At 36.9% G+C, this 20,001-nt stretch overlaps 1 protein-coding gene across 2 annotated transcripts in view; it reads right to left on the reverse strand.

Moving 5' to 3' along the window:
• Positions 1–464: 464 nt before the first annotated feature.
• dcp2 (decapping mRNA 2) overlaps positions 465–20,001 on the reverse strand; it is a 37,812-nt gene continuing 18,275 nt past the window's right edge. For both annotated transcript variants that reach the window (XM_048526120.2, XM_048526136.2), the window contains exons 6-11: positions 19,370–19,482; positions 18,944–19,054; positions 13,455–13,593; positions 11,071–11,178; positions 8,997–9,048; positions 465–8,787 (exon numbers count right to left, since the gene is read on the reverse strand). In XM_048526120.2, coding sequence (XP_048382077.1) covers positions 8,612–8,787; positions 8,997–9,048; positions 11,071–11,178; positions 13,455–13,593; positions 18,944–19,054; positions 19,370–19,482 — 699 coding nt within the window. In that variant the 3' untranslated portion in view covers positions 465–8,611. The remainder of the gene's footprint in view (positions 8,788–8,996; positions 9,049–11,070; positions 11,179–13,454; positions 13,594–18,943; positions 19,055–19,369; positions 19,483–20,001) is intronic.

Below are 20,001 nucleotides of genomic sequence, written 5' to 3' on the forward strand. Positions count from 1 at the left end.
ATGATACTATGGCAACATATGGTTTGGGCAAAGCAGGGAGATCAAATGGAGCTGCTTGAAATAATTAACGGGAGGTCAGAAAATTGTTTCTTACAAAGCTGTTAAGAGCATGAAATTGACTTCTAAAGTTTACTGAAACAAACTCAGATTTTTAAACAAAGGGAAAATAGGGAATTACTTGGTTGCTTTATAAATAAATAGAAAGCAATTTGGGAATAAATAGAATCATGGCTCACATGTTCAAATTTTATGGAGCAATTGTTCAGCTTTTGTGCTGTAATACTATAAATTATTGATTCCATGATCATTAGTCTGTTAGTAAGAGGATCTTGAATTAAAGACTGGGCTGATGTTGATAATGTGTCATGAAAACCATCAGATGAGCACTATCAACTATGAAAATAAATTTAGATCGGCTGCAATTCAGAACATAAAATTCAGTTCAAAGTAAGGAAAGACAGATCACAAATTGACTCATTTATTTTTCATACGCACAGTGTTTTCCTTAATGTCCAAAAAATGGAAATTAAATACTTCCAAAATATCATTCCATTCACAGTTACTGTATAAAACACTAATGAATTGTTGTTTTAAGAAAATGGGCTTGGACAATCTAGATGAGTTTCTCTATGTATAAGTTTGTTACTATGCTCTCAAAAGCCTGAACAGGTAAAATTGGTGCTTACAATTCTGCAGTCCTTAAAAGACTTTCCAAAACAAAAAGATACGTCAGTGACCATAAAACTGTAAAATCATATAACATTATATTTCAGCTTGAAGTACCTGTAGCTCTTATTTCTAACTTACGCCAATTCAAACAATTTTAGTATAAAAGTAAATTACCAACCAATGAACACAATTTACAGCACAATTATTTACATAGTACATAAAATGGAAAGCAAAGCTAAAATATTAATCAGTGTTACATAAAATGAACAAGTGAGCAATGAAAATAGAACATGAAAGCAAACAAACCCAATAACATTCAGATTTAAATATATTTATAGCTAATGCGATGAGTTTTGAAAGGGTTCGTATGCAACGTGCTAATCCTATCATGGTCCTCTTTGCCAGCTTCAAGGAGTCCTTTGTTTCAAAGACAAAGTCACTCTAAAAAGCTAAAGATGACTAACGGGACAGAAATTAGAAATCAATTTAATGATCATTTATATAAATCACTTTTGAAATAAAACCAAAACTGTGAAAAGTGTTTGATCAGGCACTAATGCTGTAACAGACTCATTTACTTCACTTCAAATTGCAACATTTTTTGTATCAATATATCCATCTCGCACTGGCTTCATTGGTTCAATGACAGAAGGGACACATTGTATTTACTTGCGTACATTGCCACAAAAGCAGTTATATTTACTGGGTTCAGCTTGCAACTCAGTCAGTTCATTTCAATTTAACAGCAGTCCATCTTGAACTGTATCCAACTAATACTATCCTTAACCCAAATCATACAAACAACATACTGGAGTTGTGCACTACAAATCAACACCATTTTCTAAAATCATTCTTTTAAATGAAAACTGTTTTTAATTCACTCGAATTAGTGAAAGTAAATGTCATTTTGCTTTAGTACTGAGTTGAAATATACATTTTGCACATTACTAGGAGCAATATTTCATCTTTGTACTAAAGTAAAAACATTACTGCTGTGTTTTGCAACAGAAGAATCTAACCATGTCCTCTTGACATACAATCATCTTAACACTGCTATCTATTCGCAATCTGGGGAAAAATTTATAGCTGTGAATACAGGCCAGACAGCATGACAAGTGCAACTGAATACTCGCCACACACCTAGATGAGTATCAGTCCAACAATGTTCAAGAAGCTCAACACCATTAAGGCCAAAGTGGTCTGCTTGATCACTACTGCATTCATCATCTTAAATAATCACTGCTTCCACCACTGATGCAGTGGTAGAGGGTGTTGTATATTCAAATACACTGCAGTAATTCACCAAGGCTTCTTTGACAGAATCTTCTAAACCTGCAACATGTATCAAGTAGGACAGGAGAATAGGCACAGAGAAACACCATTCCTGCAAGCTCCCCTCCAAACAATGCACCATCTTACCTTAGAACTATATTGCCCTTCATTCTCCGTTGCTGGATCAGAACGTGAGGAATACCTACACCAGATGGACTGTGGTGGTTCAAAGCAGCTGCTCTCCACCACATTCTCAAAGTCAACTCAGGATGGGCACTAAGTATTGACCTTGCCAGCAATGCTGTCAACACATGAAAGACTATTAAAAAAAATCATTTGTCCAGTCCATAAAGCATTGTGCGCTCTGACATTTGGACTAAGAATTCCTTATGTTTGGGCAGCATGAGGCACCTTTGAATTAAAATATCAAAATCAAAAAGACAGAAGGTTTATCTCCTAATTTAAGTTCTTTGCTAGAATTAGACAGTCCAATGAAGCTACTCAAACTTGACTACAAATTTGCAATAACCAATTATCCAGTGCTGTTTGCATTGAGTGCACTCTAAAAATACAGTAAAGGACAGTTTTTTTTTTCTACTCATTTGTGGAATGTGGGTGTCACTGGCTGGCCAGAATTTCTTGCCCATCCCTAGTTGCCTTTGAGAAGATGGTGGTGAGCTGCGTTCTTGAACCACTGCAGTCATCCTTTAAACTTAGAAGTCAATATTACTAATCTTCCATAAACAGAATTGAAAAACAAAATACAGAATTATTTGTTCTTCTAGAAAGCAGAAAGCATTAGATGGTCCACTGATAAATCTCAATGCAAAATAATTTGTAATTGGTTCAGTTCTTCAAAATGGACTTCTACAAATTACAAAAATAACAGACGCTTACTAGGTTGCATCACAACAAATAAAACTCAGCTTAGATATTTATTGCTTAAAACAAGAAGACTATACATGACTCATTTGGTTTTCACCAGTTTAAGGTAAGTGGGAAAATATGTCAAATTATTAAATTAAAACATTAGTTTTTTTAAAAATTTAAAAGATATAGTTCTGCACTAAAAATGATTAGTCTGAGCGCTTTACAAATTAAATTCAAATAATATTATGGAAATAAGGTATTAAAATATAACAAGGCAAACACCAAAAAATTACAATCTACAGATTATTCTAACTTGGAGTTCCTTTGCACAGGATCTTCAAGTTCACAATTATCTGGTAATTATCACTTCAACTTTTAAAAAGTGAAATCATGACTAAGTTTCATTGAGATTTCATTACATGTCTGCATTTAAAGTTCCATTTTATAAAACGAGTTGTACCATTATAACCTACTCAGACTGTTCCGTAAGTTATGAAGACTCAATTAATTTCTATTAACTGTCTTGATTCAATTTTGAAATTTTCTAAAGTCTATTTAAAAATATACAACCACAATACGAATAGATGTTACATTATTCTAAGTCTATCATATAGAGACATTTAAAGTACACAAAAGGAATGCACTTTTTTTCTATACTTAATACCAAGATCTCATTATTACCACATGTTAAACAATGATCAAAATTCTCTCCAATGCGTGAACCACCAGACATTTTAATTGAATTCAAAACCGAGAGGAACACTCCCTTTAAATTGTGCTGTATGGGTCTGCACGTGCCGATTGGGATACTGATGCTGTTCCCAGCATCAACTCAATTAGAAGTCACTCAGAGGTTCACACAGAAGAAAAAAAATTTATTAGAAAGGAAAATAGCCTGTACCCTATTCACAGATTTCAAATGAAGGGACATTTAATTTTAGATAGAGAGATCAAAGTATAGTTCTGTGGAAAAACAATTTTACTTTTCATCTATCATCCATGATAGATATATTCTGATATCCAAGATTGGGTATTGTCAGAGAATATAGTGAGGGAAAATAGCTCTCGCCCATCCTCTATTTCTGGATAATTAAATAGTACTGCTATCACAGTGAAAACATTGCAAGGTGCTTCACAGGAGCTTAAATCAAACAACATTTTAAAATGAGTCACACAAGGAACAAAGAGGTATGGAGAGTTTTGGGACTAGATTCCAGAGCCTGGGGCTCAAGGAACTTGAGGCATAGTCAGCAACTGTGTGAAAATCAGAGATGCACAAAGAACCAGAACTGGAAGACAAGTAGGTTAGAGGTAAGAAAGGGTCAAAAACAAAAATGTTAATTTTACATTTGAAACATGCAATTTAAGCCAATGCAGGACAGCAAGCAGAGAGCCAATTGGTGAATGGTATTCGTGCAAATTGAGACATGGACGAAATCAAATTTAATGAACATATAAGGTTGGAAACAGAGGTAAACATTGGAATAGTGGGCTGTATAGATAATAAAAGCAGGAGTAACAATAGTGCATGCATCAGGCCAGTTGAAGCAGGTCATAGACGGGCACTATCATACTGAAATAAGCAATCTAGATGATGGAGAGGTTAATGTCAGGAGCTCACAGAGGCTATAGGATGGCAAAAGCTTGAAATTTTTGAGTACACACAAAAAAAGTAGCAAAGATCCAATCCTGAGATCAGACTTGCCTGGTATAATATGGGGGAGGGAGGGGGGGGGGGGGGCGCGGTCGTCCAGGGCAACAAGGGAGATTTTCTTTGCATTTCAACAAGGCTGCACTTCAGTTGTCATTATAAGCAACTGTGCTGTTGGCCTTAAAATGGTACAAATGTTGCTTCCATATAAGACTTCTGAAGATAGATTTTTGAAATTTTCCAGTTTAACTGATTGAATGAATTGAATTGATATTCTTATTACACACTTAATTGGGGCTTACTTTTCTAACAATGCTAAAGAGATTTCCAATTACAAATATGCTAAGTTTAATTTCACCAACTAACACTTGAAGGCTGTGTTGAAGCGATATTGAGCCAATAAATATATCAATGTGAATGACAAACACTAGAAGCTAGCTAAAATATTATAAAATGTTACTACACAATAATTTTGACATGTCTAATACAAATTTTGTTATATCATATACAATAATTTGTGCTGAGAAGATCTGTATTATAAAAATTTGTTTGGACATTATCCAAAGTGAAGTAATTTGGAGAAAACTGGACAAGGCTGTGGGATCAAGTTTTTTTTTTAAATCTTAAAGCAGATTTACTTTATATTTTGAATAGTTGATGCTTTAATAAAACAGTATTGAACAGTTAGAATTTTACTTTTATACTTCAGTGCTTTTGTTCTATCTCTGGACAACATTTCAGGTAAATTGCCCTTAAGCTTCTAAAATTAAAAACTAATTACTAGCACAGCTGCTTCACCTACCCAGATTAAAAACAAACTTAGTGGTGTTTGCCCCTGACGCTTTAGATATACCCAGCATCACAATTTTAAAATAAAGACGGAGGCAGAGTATTTTTCAGGACAGCTCACTCAAAAAAAAAAATCAGTGAAGCCAGTACGAAAAAATTGCACAATATTAAACTCAAATTGAGTTCCATTCTTTCTGCTACTTTAAAAATAACATTGTAATTGCTAAACTGATCATATGTTCATATTCAAATCAATCACATTGGATGCTTCTACTATTTGCACTTATTAGAATCCCATCAAGGAAATGTAAAGACTACATCACTTTTTTTTTTGTCTACAGTCCTACAATAAAAGGAGTTACTCCTTTAAAGCAATGAAATTGTGTAAAGAAATAGGGAAGTTTCAAAAATCACGTTTACTGGAGCACACTGGGTTACATACAGTGCTGCTCGCATTGGTCCAGGGGAAAGTAAAAAAGCACACAGCACAGAGCCAATGGGTCTGAATTAAAGGAAAACTGTTCAACAACAACAGTTGATTTGCTCGTGTGGAGTTGGTGCAGCAAACAGCTAATTAGCCTGCAAAGAGAAAACACTGATCTGTATGTCTCTCTCATGTAGAGTAACAGCTAGCTATCTTCTGCTCACTTTTTGCCACAAATCTGCTATTGAAAGAGGAATCAAACATCTTTTTAAAAAAAGAGAGGGGGAGGGGGAAAGGATGAATTCTTAACCAGTTAATGTAAAGCAGCATACTGTGGCAAACAACCTTATGTCAACAGCAAAGAACTAGAAAGGAATTGAAAGGAAAAGAAAGAAAGCAACTTGTTAAATAATGTGGTCCAGACTAATGTTATCAAACTGCATTTCCCTGTTTTTAATCCATTCTTAATATCATATTATGTCTTTGTCTGTCTGTTTGTGAAAAGGGTATTTAAGAAAGGATAGACTTTAGGTTTACAGTTTTAAGTTAGCAATTCATATTTCCTAACTGCCATTGGTTAAAGACAATATATTCATCATAAAGTGTTAGTTTCTTGTTAAGTACAGAAATCTGGGCAGTGTTTTCTTTTAAACTCAAATAATCAGTCAGATAAAGTGGGGACTCTGGATAGATTGATTAAATCTTTTCATATTTGTGACAGCTCTGGGAATAATGAGTTGCGACATGAACACAAAATTTAAGCTTGTTCTTCTGGATGAAAGGACACTAATAAACATCTTGCAAAAGGTTTGGAAAAATTCCTTTTCACATACTATGAATGACTGCGGTACTCCATTATAAATAATTTCTGTATATATTTGAGATCAATTATTCATACCTGGTGCACAGATTGAATTATTTTTGAGTAATTTCAAGCCATATATTCAAACTGCTCCATTTACCATTCTAGGTTACCTATAGAAATTTTAAAAACAGATACATCCCAAAATGTTGTCCAATTCAACTACTTCAAGGGAGATTTCATATTTGTCAAAATGGGAGTGAGTTTGAGCAAAATAGCCATGATGTGGAGACGCTGTTGAACTGGGGTAGAAGAGGTGAAAAATCACACAATACTAGGTTATAGTCCAATAGATTTATTTGAAGACACAAGCTTTTGAAACTCAGCATCTTCCTCAGGCTCAGTCGTGCCCAAGAAAGGAGCTGAGCTTTGAAAGCATGTGCTTTCAAATAAACCCATTGGTCTGTAACCAAGTCGCAGAAACAGTACAATCTTTGGCATAATTAATTAACAAATCGCACCCAAAGCTGAAAATTTACCATCAGAATGTAGGACCTGTATTCAGTTTTGAAATGACCCCCACCCAAGAATTCCATTCTGATGCAAATTGGTTTTATTTTCCATGACAGCTCAAAACAATTTCATACAAAATTTTATCATCCACTTCATTCAAACTGTTCCAGTGGGATGAGTTAAAACAGGACAAATAAATGTATCATTTTTATAACAATATTGTCACAGATTTAAAACCTTATTTTTTTTTTAAATAAGGTTATAAAGCTTAACAAAGGATTGTTACTTGCATTAAACAGTTTACCATCATAATTTAGTTTGATGCTGCTTCTGCACTACGTACATGCATTGTAGTGTTCCATAGAGAAGTTGAGCAGGATAAGCACAAAAAACTGAAAAAAGGGAATATTCTAAAATTTATCAAAACATGAAATGAAATTTATAATCAATCAATTTGACAGACAGATTTTGGGGTATACAACTGACAAGTAAATAGGTCATGACTTGAGGTTTCTTTTATAGTATTGCAGTTGAGGTCGCATGTCTACTAAATAGGCACGTTATCTGGAAAAGAACTTGAAATTACTCTGAGTAACAGCCTTCATCCTGCCAAGCCTATTTCCAAAACTAATTTGGGTAAATTTCTGTGATGGAGATTAAAGTTTGAATTTACAACAACAAATGATCATTCCTTCAGATCTCGAGAGTTCAGGGTCAAGATCTGTGAGCTCTCACATATAATGCATCATCTAGCCACATGCTCCTTTTTAATAAAGCATTAAGCAGTCAAGGAATTCAATTTTTTGTTGGTAGTCACTCAATATTTTTAAGTAATATGTTCGAACTAAGAGGTCAAGAAATTCTATGCAATCTATCATTAATGGACTGTAAGTGAAAGGATGAAGGTAGTATTCTCACAGAGACTCAATAGCCTCCCATTTTCTCTATTAACGTAGATCTGATCCAGGTACAAAATGATTTTCCTTGAAACTTTAAAACATATAAAGTGAAGCAAAGAAAAAAGTAATATATGACTCGGTCTGGAACAAATACCAGAAACAAATTATTCTGTAACTATAGCAACACCAAAGACCATATTAACCATCCAGTAGAACAATAGAGAGGAACAAGTATCTACAGTATAATTACATGAATAATGACAGCATGGATATCACTAAGTGTAATTGATTAAACTGCATAAAAAAGCCTAATACTGCAACAATCCATTCTATCTTTCCAAACATCTACTCAAAAACGTCTGATCACCTACATTTGCTTAAAGTGTCATATCCAAGGCTAACTAATGGGGATGGAATCCAGAAAGGGGAAGATTATTTGCAAAAAGTGTTAGAAATGTTTCCTTCCCAGTATTGCACTAATCTACTAAAAAGAAAACCAACAGCCAATTTCAAAAACCGAAAAGGTTGCTCAAGTACAAAGGCTAAACTGCATTAAACATGACCTCATCTAATTTATTCCTGCCCACTTTTAAAACTTCACACTGTACTTTTTAAAATCCTTAGAGTTTGCAACACAAGGGTCAAAAGGTGAGTTTTTCCTTGATCTTGCACTTGTTCTCTGTAATCTCGTGATCCTTTCACATCAGGGTTCAACAATGCCATCATAGATCAAAGCATTTCATAATTGCATCACGATCAAATTTGAAGCTGAGAAAGGCTCTGGATGAGAAAGTAAAATTGGAGCGTCCGCTGCAGGAATCAGAAGGGTCAGAACCCAACATGCACGTCCCAGTGTATTCTAGGAGCTGATTAGAACTGCAGAGTTCACAGACTGCATCTATGTGGGGTGTGTGTGTGGAGGCGGGTTGGGGGGGGGGGGGGGGGAGGAAAGGGGTGGAGAGAGAGAGAGAGAGAGAGAGAAAGGAAAGGATTACTTTTATTAATAGAAAACAAAATTCTCATCAGCATAATATTCTGTATAACAGCACTAAGAAAAGATAAGATATACATTTGTAACTTTGAAAACATGTTATAAAATGGTCTTACCCATTTCAAAATTGTCCTGTAATCGTCTTGGCTGAAGCTTTTTATCAGGTTTCTAAAAGATTTAAAACAAAAAACCCTTAGGTTTACTAACAACTGGCTATTGACACATTATAGACATACCACTAAGATGTCACAGCAGAGGGGGAGGAGGCATGTAGTTACATCGGCGGACGAGTGTTAGGGGAGTCAACCTGGGCATTAATGTAAGTGCCCAAAAGTTGTTTACCTTCACCTTCATAAACTGTTGTTAAAAGTATATGTTCATAACTGATTTGGATGTTTAACTTAAGACTACTTTTTAAAACAAGATTTTATTTTTGCAAGAGAACTGCAGGAAGTTTGTGAAGTTTCAAAAAGGTTTTGAAGTATTTAATAACAAATGGTTCAATTCTGCACGAACATATAATCCAAATACAACCAGCTTAAAAGTATGAATAAATATACATAACCTCCCAAAATGAAACAGACAGGAAAATAGGAATCCAATACAGACTGGTTGCCTTAAGGGATTTACGCCTCTGGGATAAGTTTGTTCTTGAGCATTGCACCTTGCCCTCTATTTGTTTGAAGGAATCAGCAATAGAGACCAAAAGATCCATCATAAGCTTAAACAAGGATTTTGACATTTCACCCTTTCTCTCCTAAAGATAATAATGCATATGGGGACAGATTTTCCAAGTTTCCAGAATTCTTTTACAACCTCAACTAAAGATTAAAGACTAATGAGTGGAGACAATGAGAATCTGACGATACTATAGCATGGAATCAAAATGAGGGCTAATGCTGGTAACACTTCCAGTCCAAGGAAATTTACACCACTGACCATAAAAAGGTCAACTGTTTTCTTTTGTCTAATCCAGAGAAAGCACAGACCAATTTTAATGCCTTCGGCATTACTTCACTCTAATAAACAAATTCCACATGCCACAGAGCTGATGCTGTATGACACCAATAGATTGTCAGCAGTATTACAGTACTTTTGATAAAATAGCATCCTTAAGTTTTAATATTGGCCTTCATTCAAGCAACAAAAACCATATCTTTTCAAGAAATATTTAAAAAGTTCGTGGAAACGCCAAGAAAATATAAACATAGCACCTCGACAAAAAAAAATCTTGGAATGGAGATAGAGAACATCCACAATCTATTTGAACAAAAGAGCAGCTCAAAGGGCTAAATAGTACACTCCCGTTCCAATGTTTCTTTCATTTATTTGTGGGATGTGGGTGTCATTGGCTGGCTAGCATTTATTGCCCATCCCGAGCAGCCCTTGAGAAGGTGGTGGCAAGCTACTTCTTGAAGCACTGCAATCCACCTGCTGCAGGCTGACCCACTATGCCATTAGGGAGAGAAGTAGGGAAGTGCAGGATTTTGACCCAGCAACAGTGAAGGAACAGTGATATATTTCCAAGTCTGGACAGTGAGTGACTTGGAAGGGAACTTGCAGGTGGTGGCGTTTCATATATCTGCTGCCCTTGTCCTTCTAGATGGAAGTGGTTGTGGGTTTGGAAGGTGCTGTCTGAGGATCTTTGGTGAATTTTTGCAGTGCATCTTGTAGATAGTACACGCGAGCATTGGGGGTGGAGGGAATGAATGCTTGTGGATGTAGTGCCAATCAAGTGGGCTTTGTCCTGGATGGCGTCAAGCTTCGAGTGTTGCTGGGGCTGCAGTCATCCAGACAAGTGGATAGTATTCCATCAGACTCCTGACTTTGGCCTTGTAGGAGGTAGACCAGCTTTGAGTCAGGACATGAGTTGTTCGCCACAGCATTCCTAGCTTCTGACCTGCTCTTGTAGCCACTGTCTTTACTGTGTTCTTTCCCACATTCCTAAATTACAATTATTAAGAATCTGAAACACCCCAGCAATTTTAATAAAGTGAGATACAGACCTAAAATGTCTCAAAAATCAATGATTCTAGCTTTCCTACATAGCTGACTTCGAAGAGGTTTCTCCTTACAAGACACAAATGCTTATATTGAAAATTATAAACATACTTTGTTCCTTATCACTAATACCTTTCGCTTATACTACAGCAATTCAGAATTTCAATTAAAAATATAACAAATACTCACCAATATCTGAAATTGTTTGACTTGCTGATTATTCACTCCATTAGGCTTCTTCTTCTGGTTTGGACTATCTTGATATTGCTTTCTGCCATTACCTCTGACATTATGTGACTAAAAATGGAACAGAAGTTCATGTGTACTATGTAAATAAACCAGAGATCATTTGCTTCCTTCCTTCCATTTAAAAATATTTTGCCTACTGGTACAGCAAATTTCGTACAAATAAAGATATCTGCACCTTTTATTTAGAGAAATATAAAATGAGTACAGTGTAGTCACCACTTTTGAAAATTATACAGGTACTTGACTGTTAGATGTTAATTACATTGTTAAACTGCTAACATACATGAACACACTGGGGCCTTTTGGCACAGTAGTAGTGTTCATATCTCTGTGCCTGAATGTCTGAATTCAAGTCCCACCTGCCCCAGAGGTATGTCATAACATGCCCATACAGGCTGATTAGAAATACATTTGGATGAACACACTGTTTTAAGTAGAATTATGAATCTGAAAATAGATATGGCAGTTTTGTCCTATGATATCCAACTAAAAGCGTATGGCAAGATGAAGCTATTATGCAAAGCCCTCATCTCAATTTTCCCACATCTCATAGCATTCTGGGATGGTTTCTTTAGATTTAGTGGAGGATAATATAGTCATGGTCCTTTTTCCCCAGAAAGACCTGTGATTATATAGCAACTTCCATAGCCAGAATCCAAAAAAACTTACACCCAACGACATTCTATGTAAGAAATGTTAGTCTATTTATGCACAATGGACATTCCAAACGCAGAAACTTATAATGACCAGAAACTCATTGATCAAAGGAAGACAACTGGCCAGGTCATCACATAACTCCCTTGTTCTTCAAAATAAATGCCAAAGAATTTTTACATCTGAGGGCAGGTGAAGCATCAGTTTAATATTTCATCAACCAGAATTGCTATGGAGTAGCAGCCTAGATTGTTGCACTCAAGACCAGATCAGGGCTCTAAGCCACAACTTTCTGTTTCTCAGGGACGAGTGTTATCAACTGAAAGAAAATAGGTAAAATGAGAATTTACAGTACCCAATAAATAGGCTTGGGAGGATGAGCAGTCAGAACTTTAGGCTGTGTAAGGCCAGATCTAACTTATTCTCCCAGGCAACTGTGGCTGCTGGCTTGTGTAGTGAATGCCAATTCAATGAATTGCACTAAATGTAAACAAGACCATTTCTGAGTGGGGCGGAAATTGCATTGTACAAAAGCGAGGTACTGCAAGAAAATTTTCAGGGTCACAGTAAATCACAGCTAGTTTCAATTACCCAAGGAAATTGGTGGAAATTTTCCAACTGGCCTGGTTTTTGTTTGAAAGCACAATTTTTCACCTGTACCAGATCACATGGCTTTGGTCTGTAAGGGAGCAATTATTGTGACAGCCAAAGTTTCACAGACTGGTTAGATGAAGGATCTCTTCCTGTCAGTCACCATTTGTAATTTTGTAGTTAACCAGTTACAAATATTTCTTAAAGATGCAGAGGAAAAAAAAAAATGAAGACAAAGTTTAAAAAATTTAAAACAATATGTTGTTAACTCCAAGACCGTCTCTGTAAAAATGTCCTTAGTAGAGAAATCCTTCCAGAGATACAGCAGATAATGCTGTGCCAATATTTTAAGGAAAGAGGCATTGCTCAAACACAAGCAAGAATCCATAATTTCCTGTAGTGTGTGTGTGTTTGGTACGTTCTCCATTTCAAATAAAACTTTTGGAAATTCGTATCACAATATTTAAGCCTTGTAATTCTACTGATTAAAATTATTGCATAAAATTGTTAAAGATAATTAAACAACCAAGTATTTTAAGTTATGTGCCTTTCCTTCAACAATATAAATCCTGTTGTAAAGGATTTTAAAAAAAAGTTTCAGCATACTTTATAAGAATGCAAGCAGGAAGGTGGTGAGGTGGCAGGAAGACATTAACTCCAGGCCTGGTCTTTTAAGTAGGGCTCAAATATGTGGCAGGGAGCTGAAGTAACTGAGAAGGAATTATGTATAAGAGGATATCAAGCTTCAGCTGGTTAAAGCAGTCGGAAATGTAGCCAAAATGACAAAATAAATTTTGTGCCTTTGTGCCTGCACTACATTATAAAGTTACATGAATAAACGCACTCCAGTAAAAATATTAATTAACCCCAACCCTGTCCAAAATAGTTGCCTAAGATAATTACCTTGTATTCCTAAAATAACAGACAGAAACAAAGCCATGAACAAATGCAATACAGGAAAGATGCTAGTAATCACCCTAATGAGTTTCTAAATTTACTGCAATTTGTGATAATCAATTGATTCTTAAAATTTAATTTGTACTGTATAGACAGTCCAAATATTTTTCAATTATTATTACCTTGCTCTTTATGGCCTCAGAAGTGTCACACTGATTATTTTGACTGAAAGGCTTCTGCTGTGGCCGTTGTTTATTGGAGCATCCCCACGGTTCTCCTACGAGCCCCTCCAGTAACTGTGGATTCTGCCGTGTTCGTGATCTATGAAATAAATATTCACATATTTTAAGGAAGCTTTTGGTTTTTGATGATTGATAATTATTGAAAGATACAACTGAAAAATAATCAAAGTTTCAAATTCTGTTCTAGAACTCAAGCATATAATTATGGCTAACATTCTACTGCAGAACAAACGGATGTTAAATTGTCAAATGTGTTATTTTTCCAGATGAGACATCAAACAGGAAACTCTAACTGGTTTCTTGGATCAAGTTAAAAATTTCATCTCAATATTAGAAGAGAAGTGAGAGCTTTTCATGTCTGACAAAATTTCTCCCATGCTATTCTACATAGCAAACAGTTGTACATCTCACCACCATTCATAAGACAGAGCTGTGGAAAAATCATGGTAGTCATGGTGACATCATTTGCTATTAGTAAAGTGCAAAGTAATTCACGGTGAAATACTTCTGGCTATTTAAGCATATTCATTTTTCACTTTGTTTTCTCTATAGTTACAATATGGTTCACGCCAAATGTTCCTTGCGATTCAAATTGATTAGTGGATACTCAGCTGATTGAATAGCACAATTCAATCAAAGCCATCAGCATTACAGTAATTTTAAAAAATGTAATATGGTGTCATAACTTGCTGAGGTAGTGGACTAGAAATCAAGCCTCACTATTCCCAGAACTGTCACAATGTGAAAAAGATTAAACCAATAAATTGTTCCATTTTACCACACTGTCTAATTCAAGTTCAAAGAATATGCACATCAGGTTTCTGATCTTTAAAAAGAAAATAACTACTACTTGTAAGCAAAATTTTAAATCAATGACCAAAAAAAAACATGAATTGTGAACTTAGAATTCTATAATCAAAACTCTACCACATATCAAAATTTCCATACACATTCAAACAGACAAAAAGGTAAAAATATTGAGGGGGCATTGAAAAAGACAAAAAAAAACTGTCAGAAACAGTTCAGGATCAGTCTGGTTTGCAACATTGATGAAGTGCTTCCCTTGGATCCTTTCATTTTCTTCTGACTCTTTATATATGACGTGACGTAGTAGATACACCAATACTCAGTTCTGCATTCACTGCTCAAGGATATTTTCTTTCAGAGTCTCAGATCCTCTTTTCCTTTCAACTGGGATTAGCAGAAAGAGCATTTAACATAGAAAGATTTAGGAGAGCAGCTACAAGGAATTTTCTTTAAACTCTGCCACACAGGTGGGGTAGACAGTACAAACGAAAACAACAGTAAATCAGCACAAGAGAGCAAGAGTCTGCATGCAAAATAGATGCTTTCTTCTTGCAGGTTAGATGTTTCTGTTGTGTTGTCCACACCCAAGCTGCAGGCATCCAAGGAGTCAATCAAGTGGTTGGTGCTATGTTGAGCCCTCCTGAGCCTACAATAATTAGTCCCAATTGACAAGCCGTTCAAAATACTCTGGGCAAAATTATCTTGATCACACAGGTGATGCTATTCTGTCTAGAATTCACTTTCATTGCTTGAATAAGGCAATATTATAGATATAATTCAGTGTGCTCCAGCAACTTGTTTTTAAAACTGCAAATATCTTCTCACAGTTTCCTTCATTTAAAGCAATTTCTTTTCCATTTTTAGTCCAAACTAAAAGTTGGTTTCATACTCACAAATGCATTGGCCAATTCGCACACAAAAGGTTCCCCAAACCAAGGTGTAAGACAATGACAAGATAGTTTGTTTTTGTAATGTTGGTTGAATGATAAACATTGGCTAGGACACCAGCGAAAACTCCCCACTACTCTTTCAATCATGTCTTGCAACAACTTACCTTCACAAGAGGGGAGGCAATGGCCTCGCGGTATTATCGCTGCACTATTAATCCAGAAACTCTGCTCATGTTCTGGGGATCTAGATTCAAATCCCACCACGACAGATAGTGGAATTTGAGTTTGATAAAAATATCTGGAATTAATAATCTACTGATGACCATGAAATTATCGTCGATTGTTGGAAAATCCATCTGGTTCACTAATGTCCTTCAGGGAAGGAATCTGCCACCCGCACCTAGTCTGGCCTACACGTGACTCCAGACCCACAGCAATGTGGTTGACTCTCAACTACCTTCTAAAATGGCCTAGCAAGTCACTCAGTTGTATCAGTCTCTACCGTGTCTCAAGAAAAAGGAAATGAAACAGGACGGACCACCCAACATCGACCTAGGCACTGGAACAGACAACAACAGAAGCAGCCCTGTTGACTGCGCAAAGTCCTCCTTACTAACATCTGCCAAAATTGGGCGAGCAGTCTCACAAACTAGTCAAGCACCAGCCAGATACACTCAAACTTAGGGAATCATACCTGACACACAAATGTCCCAAAACTTTGTGCTCCTAAGATGCTGCTTGGCCTGCTGTGTTCATCCAGCTTCACACTTTGTTATCTCAAAACACCACCATTCCTGGATATGTCCTGTCCCACCAGCAGGGCAGATCCAGAGACAGCAGCACAATGGTTGAACAATACTTGGAAGAAGCACTGAGGATTAAAAAGGTGAAAATGTACTCTCGGGTGGAGGATTTCAATGTTCACCCTGAAGAGTGGCTCAGCAGCAACACTACTGATCAAGCTGGTCGGGTCCTGTGGCAGATGGTAAGGGATTCAGGAAGAGGTAAGAAACCTATCTGACTAATTTGCCGGCCGCAGACCCATCTATCCATTACAGTATTGGCAAGTGGATGCTAGTCTGGAATGACTGCTTTACTGCAAGCAAAGACCTTGCAAATGTCAGTGGTCAACTAAATAAATTGAAATATAGAAAATTGTGTTTTTACCAGCATCTTATGAACCAGCAAAAATTAAATACCTCAAATACTGGAAGTTTACTGTCTTATAGCGATCTCTACAATGTACGAGTAGTCAGTTGAGAGTGTCAGTGAGAAGGCTCTCTGCTGGTAAGTTTGATTTAAGGCAAGTCGCATCACTGAAGTGACTTATAAACAGTGATGTGTGTACCCCCTGCATTTCACTTCTATTACTTAGTGTGTGTTTTTTGTTTACACTGAGTGATAAGAAGCGATCTTATTGAAGCATATAAAATTCTTAGGGGGCTTGACAGGGTAAATGCAAAAGTGCATTTTTCATCCAGGTGGGAATCAAGCCATCTTCACATCAGATTAACTCATCTCCCAACGCACTGTTTACTTTCGTCACAGTATCATTTCTTCAACTTAACCTGTTCTGATGCAAAACATCACCCAATAGGAAATGTCCTTCCTGTACAATCCTGCAGGCATTAACATTGCTAGTATTTTGCTTAATATTACCAATACATACAGAGACTAATCAGTAAGGAAGTGACACAAGCAAAAGTACGATAAGTGTTTCTCAATAATACAGTATTCATGCATTTCATCATTGAACATATAACGTGCTACATACAAATTCTACTTTAGTGCTTTTTTTATTTCTGAAAAATAAAGAGCCTCTTTTCCTACTTCAGGGACTAAGAAGAACAAGGTTGGTTTTATCTTACTATATCATGTAGGAGGTGGGACACAGAACAGTTTCCATAAAAATCCATGAATATATTCTGGTATTGCCATACCAGGTGTAGGACAAAATTGAAGGAGTGAATCCATAACAGTATGGATGAACTGAATGCTACATAACCATATTAAATGGATGAAAATGAGATCATAAAGACAGCAAGACACAGAAAGCAAATAACAGAGAGCAATCGCGCGTGCTCTGGCAGGGATTACACTGCATCGACAAGCAGTTAGTCTTTATTGAGTCAAAACCTGAGGTGCTGTTGTTGATTTAAACCACAGTCTAGATGTGTTTTCAGAAACAGCACTACCAATTTAAAAACAAACTGCTGTATTTTCATTTTTCAGCAGGTGAACTATGGTATCTCTCTATTACTGTCCCATCAAAAAGAAAATTGCAGGATACTAGCAAAGAAGTCCCGAAGTTTTCTACAGGTCAGTCATACCCTTACTAAATTTAAAAAAAAACAAAAGAACTGTGGATACTGGAAACCAGAAACAAAAACAGAAGTGGCTGGAAAAATGTCAGCAGGTCTGACAGCATCGATGGAGAGAAATCAGTTAATATTTTAGGTCCAGTGATCCTTCTTCAGAATTGATGGTAGCTTGGAAAAAGTTGGTTTTTATGCAGAAGATAAGATGGGGGTGAGGAGATAGGAGTAAACGATAAGTGGGGAAGGAGGGCTTGAGACTGAATTGTGAGTGGACAAGGGTGTCCTAGAGGCAACAGTCCTTGCAGAAGGCTGACAAGGGAGGAGAAGAAGAATAAGTGTCTGGTGGTGGCATCCCGTTGGAGGTGGTGGCTAATGATCCTCTGGATATGGATGCTGGTGGGAATGGTAAGCAAGGACAAGTGAGATCTTATTGTTGTTGCAGGAGATAAGAGTAGGGTAAGGGTCAATGTGCAGGAGATCAGTCAGAACCAGTTGAGGGCCTGGTCAACTATGGTGCTGGGGAATCCTCACTTGAGGAAGAAGGTGGATATTTTGGAGGTCCTCTTGTCGAAGTTCACACCATCAGAACAGATGCAACTGAGATGGAGGAACTTGGAGAACGGAATAGTCTTTACAGGAAGCATAGTGTGAGGATGTATAGTCAAGGTAACTGTTGGAGTCGGTGGATTTGTAGTGGATATTGGTACCCAGCCTATCTCCTGAAATGGAAACAGATGTTGAGCAAGGGAAGGGAGGAGTCAAAGATGAAGTAGATGAAGGAAAGGTGGGGGGGGGGTTGGAAATTGAAAGCAAGATTGATAAACTTTTCCAATTCCAGTCAAGAGATGGAAGCAGCACTGATGATATCATCGCTGCATCAGAGGAAGACAGGTGGGGGCTGGAGTAGGACTGGAACAGGGAATGTTCATGTACCCCACAAAAAGACAAGCAAACTGAGGCCAATGAGAGGAGTTAAAAGAGCAGTTGTACAGAGTGAGGACAAGCTCTGCCAGGCAGAAGAGGATGGTGATGGATGAGGACAGTTCAGGTTCTTTTTTCCAGGAAGAAGTGAGGAGCCCTGAGAGCATCCCGATGAGGGATGGACATGTGAAAATGGATTGCACATCCATAGTAAAGAGGAGGCAGCAGGAGCCCACAAACTGGAAATTCTGAAACTGGCAAAGCATCTGAGGAATCACAGATGTTAGTGGGAAGGAATTGGACAAGGTGAGGAAAAAAAACCCAGTCGAGGTAGAAGAGATCAATTCCATAGGTAGGAGCAAGCAGACAATTTGTCTGCCTGGACATTTGTCTTTGGATTTCGGGAAGGAGGTAGAAGCAGGGTTAGGAGACTGGAGGCAATGAGGCGGCGGTTAGGTTGGGGACGGGGGGATGCTGTTGGAGATGCACTTACCTTGCATTTATTTTTTCCAATGAAGTTTTTGATGGAGTTGCACTATTGGATACAAGGCCATCACTGTCTGAAGAGTCCGCATAGTTTTTGGATATCCAGTCTCTTAGTGGTCTATGATAGCAACAATAACAATGAAAGATTAACTAACTTAGTTCAGTGTTTTTAGTAATGTAAAATGTGCATAGGACAAGTTATCAACAAATCTGCCAAACTCAAATAAACAAAGCAAGCTTTATATAAACCATCTTGAACCAGTTTTGAAGAATGCAATAGCCTTTGTTAATCCAAGAAACAAACCAGAATTTTACATAATGAAAATATAATTCTGAATTAATAGTTTAGGCTATGAACATGAATCCATATCAGTCAGGGTGTAAAAGTATATTTTTAACTAGATTTTGAAAGTTAAAAGAAGTCCAACCATACCTTATAAATGGAATTGCCATGAAAAACTTATTTGGTGCTAAACCCAATTTTGACTTGGGTGTCATGTCATTCCTGTGAGATGGCAATTTCTCAATGGAAAACCATTCAATATTCTGGAAAACAAATACATGGCAAGATTAAAAGCTTGCAATTCTTTACCACATAAATTCTGTGGCATGGCATCTCCCAGCACTTTAAAAATTAAAAGGGGAACACATCGAGTGGACAGCACTTAGAAAAATGAAAAGCAGGTCAAACAGGAGTTGGGATAAGAATTGGTGCATGATTTAAGAAGATGAATTTTTGTGAAAAATTCTGTAAACAGCAAGCGGTTGAAAAGCAGAGGACCTGAACACAAGTGCAGAGCACAGCATCATGACACAGATTAGCATCAATCTGGGAGGAGGAGAATTCCTGTACTCGGTATGGAAAGTACACACAGGAAAATAAGACTGAGTTATTGAGTTCTTTGAGGAAATCACGAGACAGGTTGACAAGGGTCGAGCAGTGGATGTGGTGTACATGGACTTCAGCACGGCATTCGATAAGGTTCCCCACAGCAGGCTCATTCATAAAGTCAGGAGGTATGGGATACAGGGTGATTTGGCTGTCTGGATTCAGAATTAGTTGGC

This window comes from Stegostoma tigrinum, chromosome 3, assembly GCF_030684315.1.
Source record: "Stegostoma tigrinum isolate sSteTig4 chromosome 3, sSteTig4.hap1, whole genome shotgun sequence".
Classification (NCBI taxonomy): Eukaryota; Metazoa; Chordata; class Chondrichthyes; order Orectolobiformes; family Stegostomatidae; genus Stegostoma; species Stegostoma tigrinum.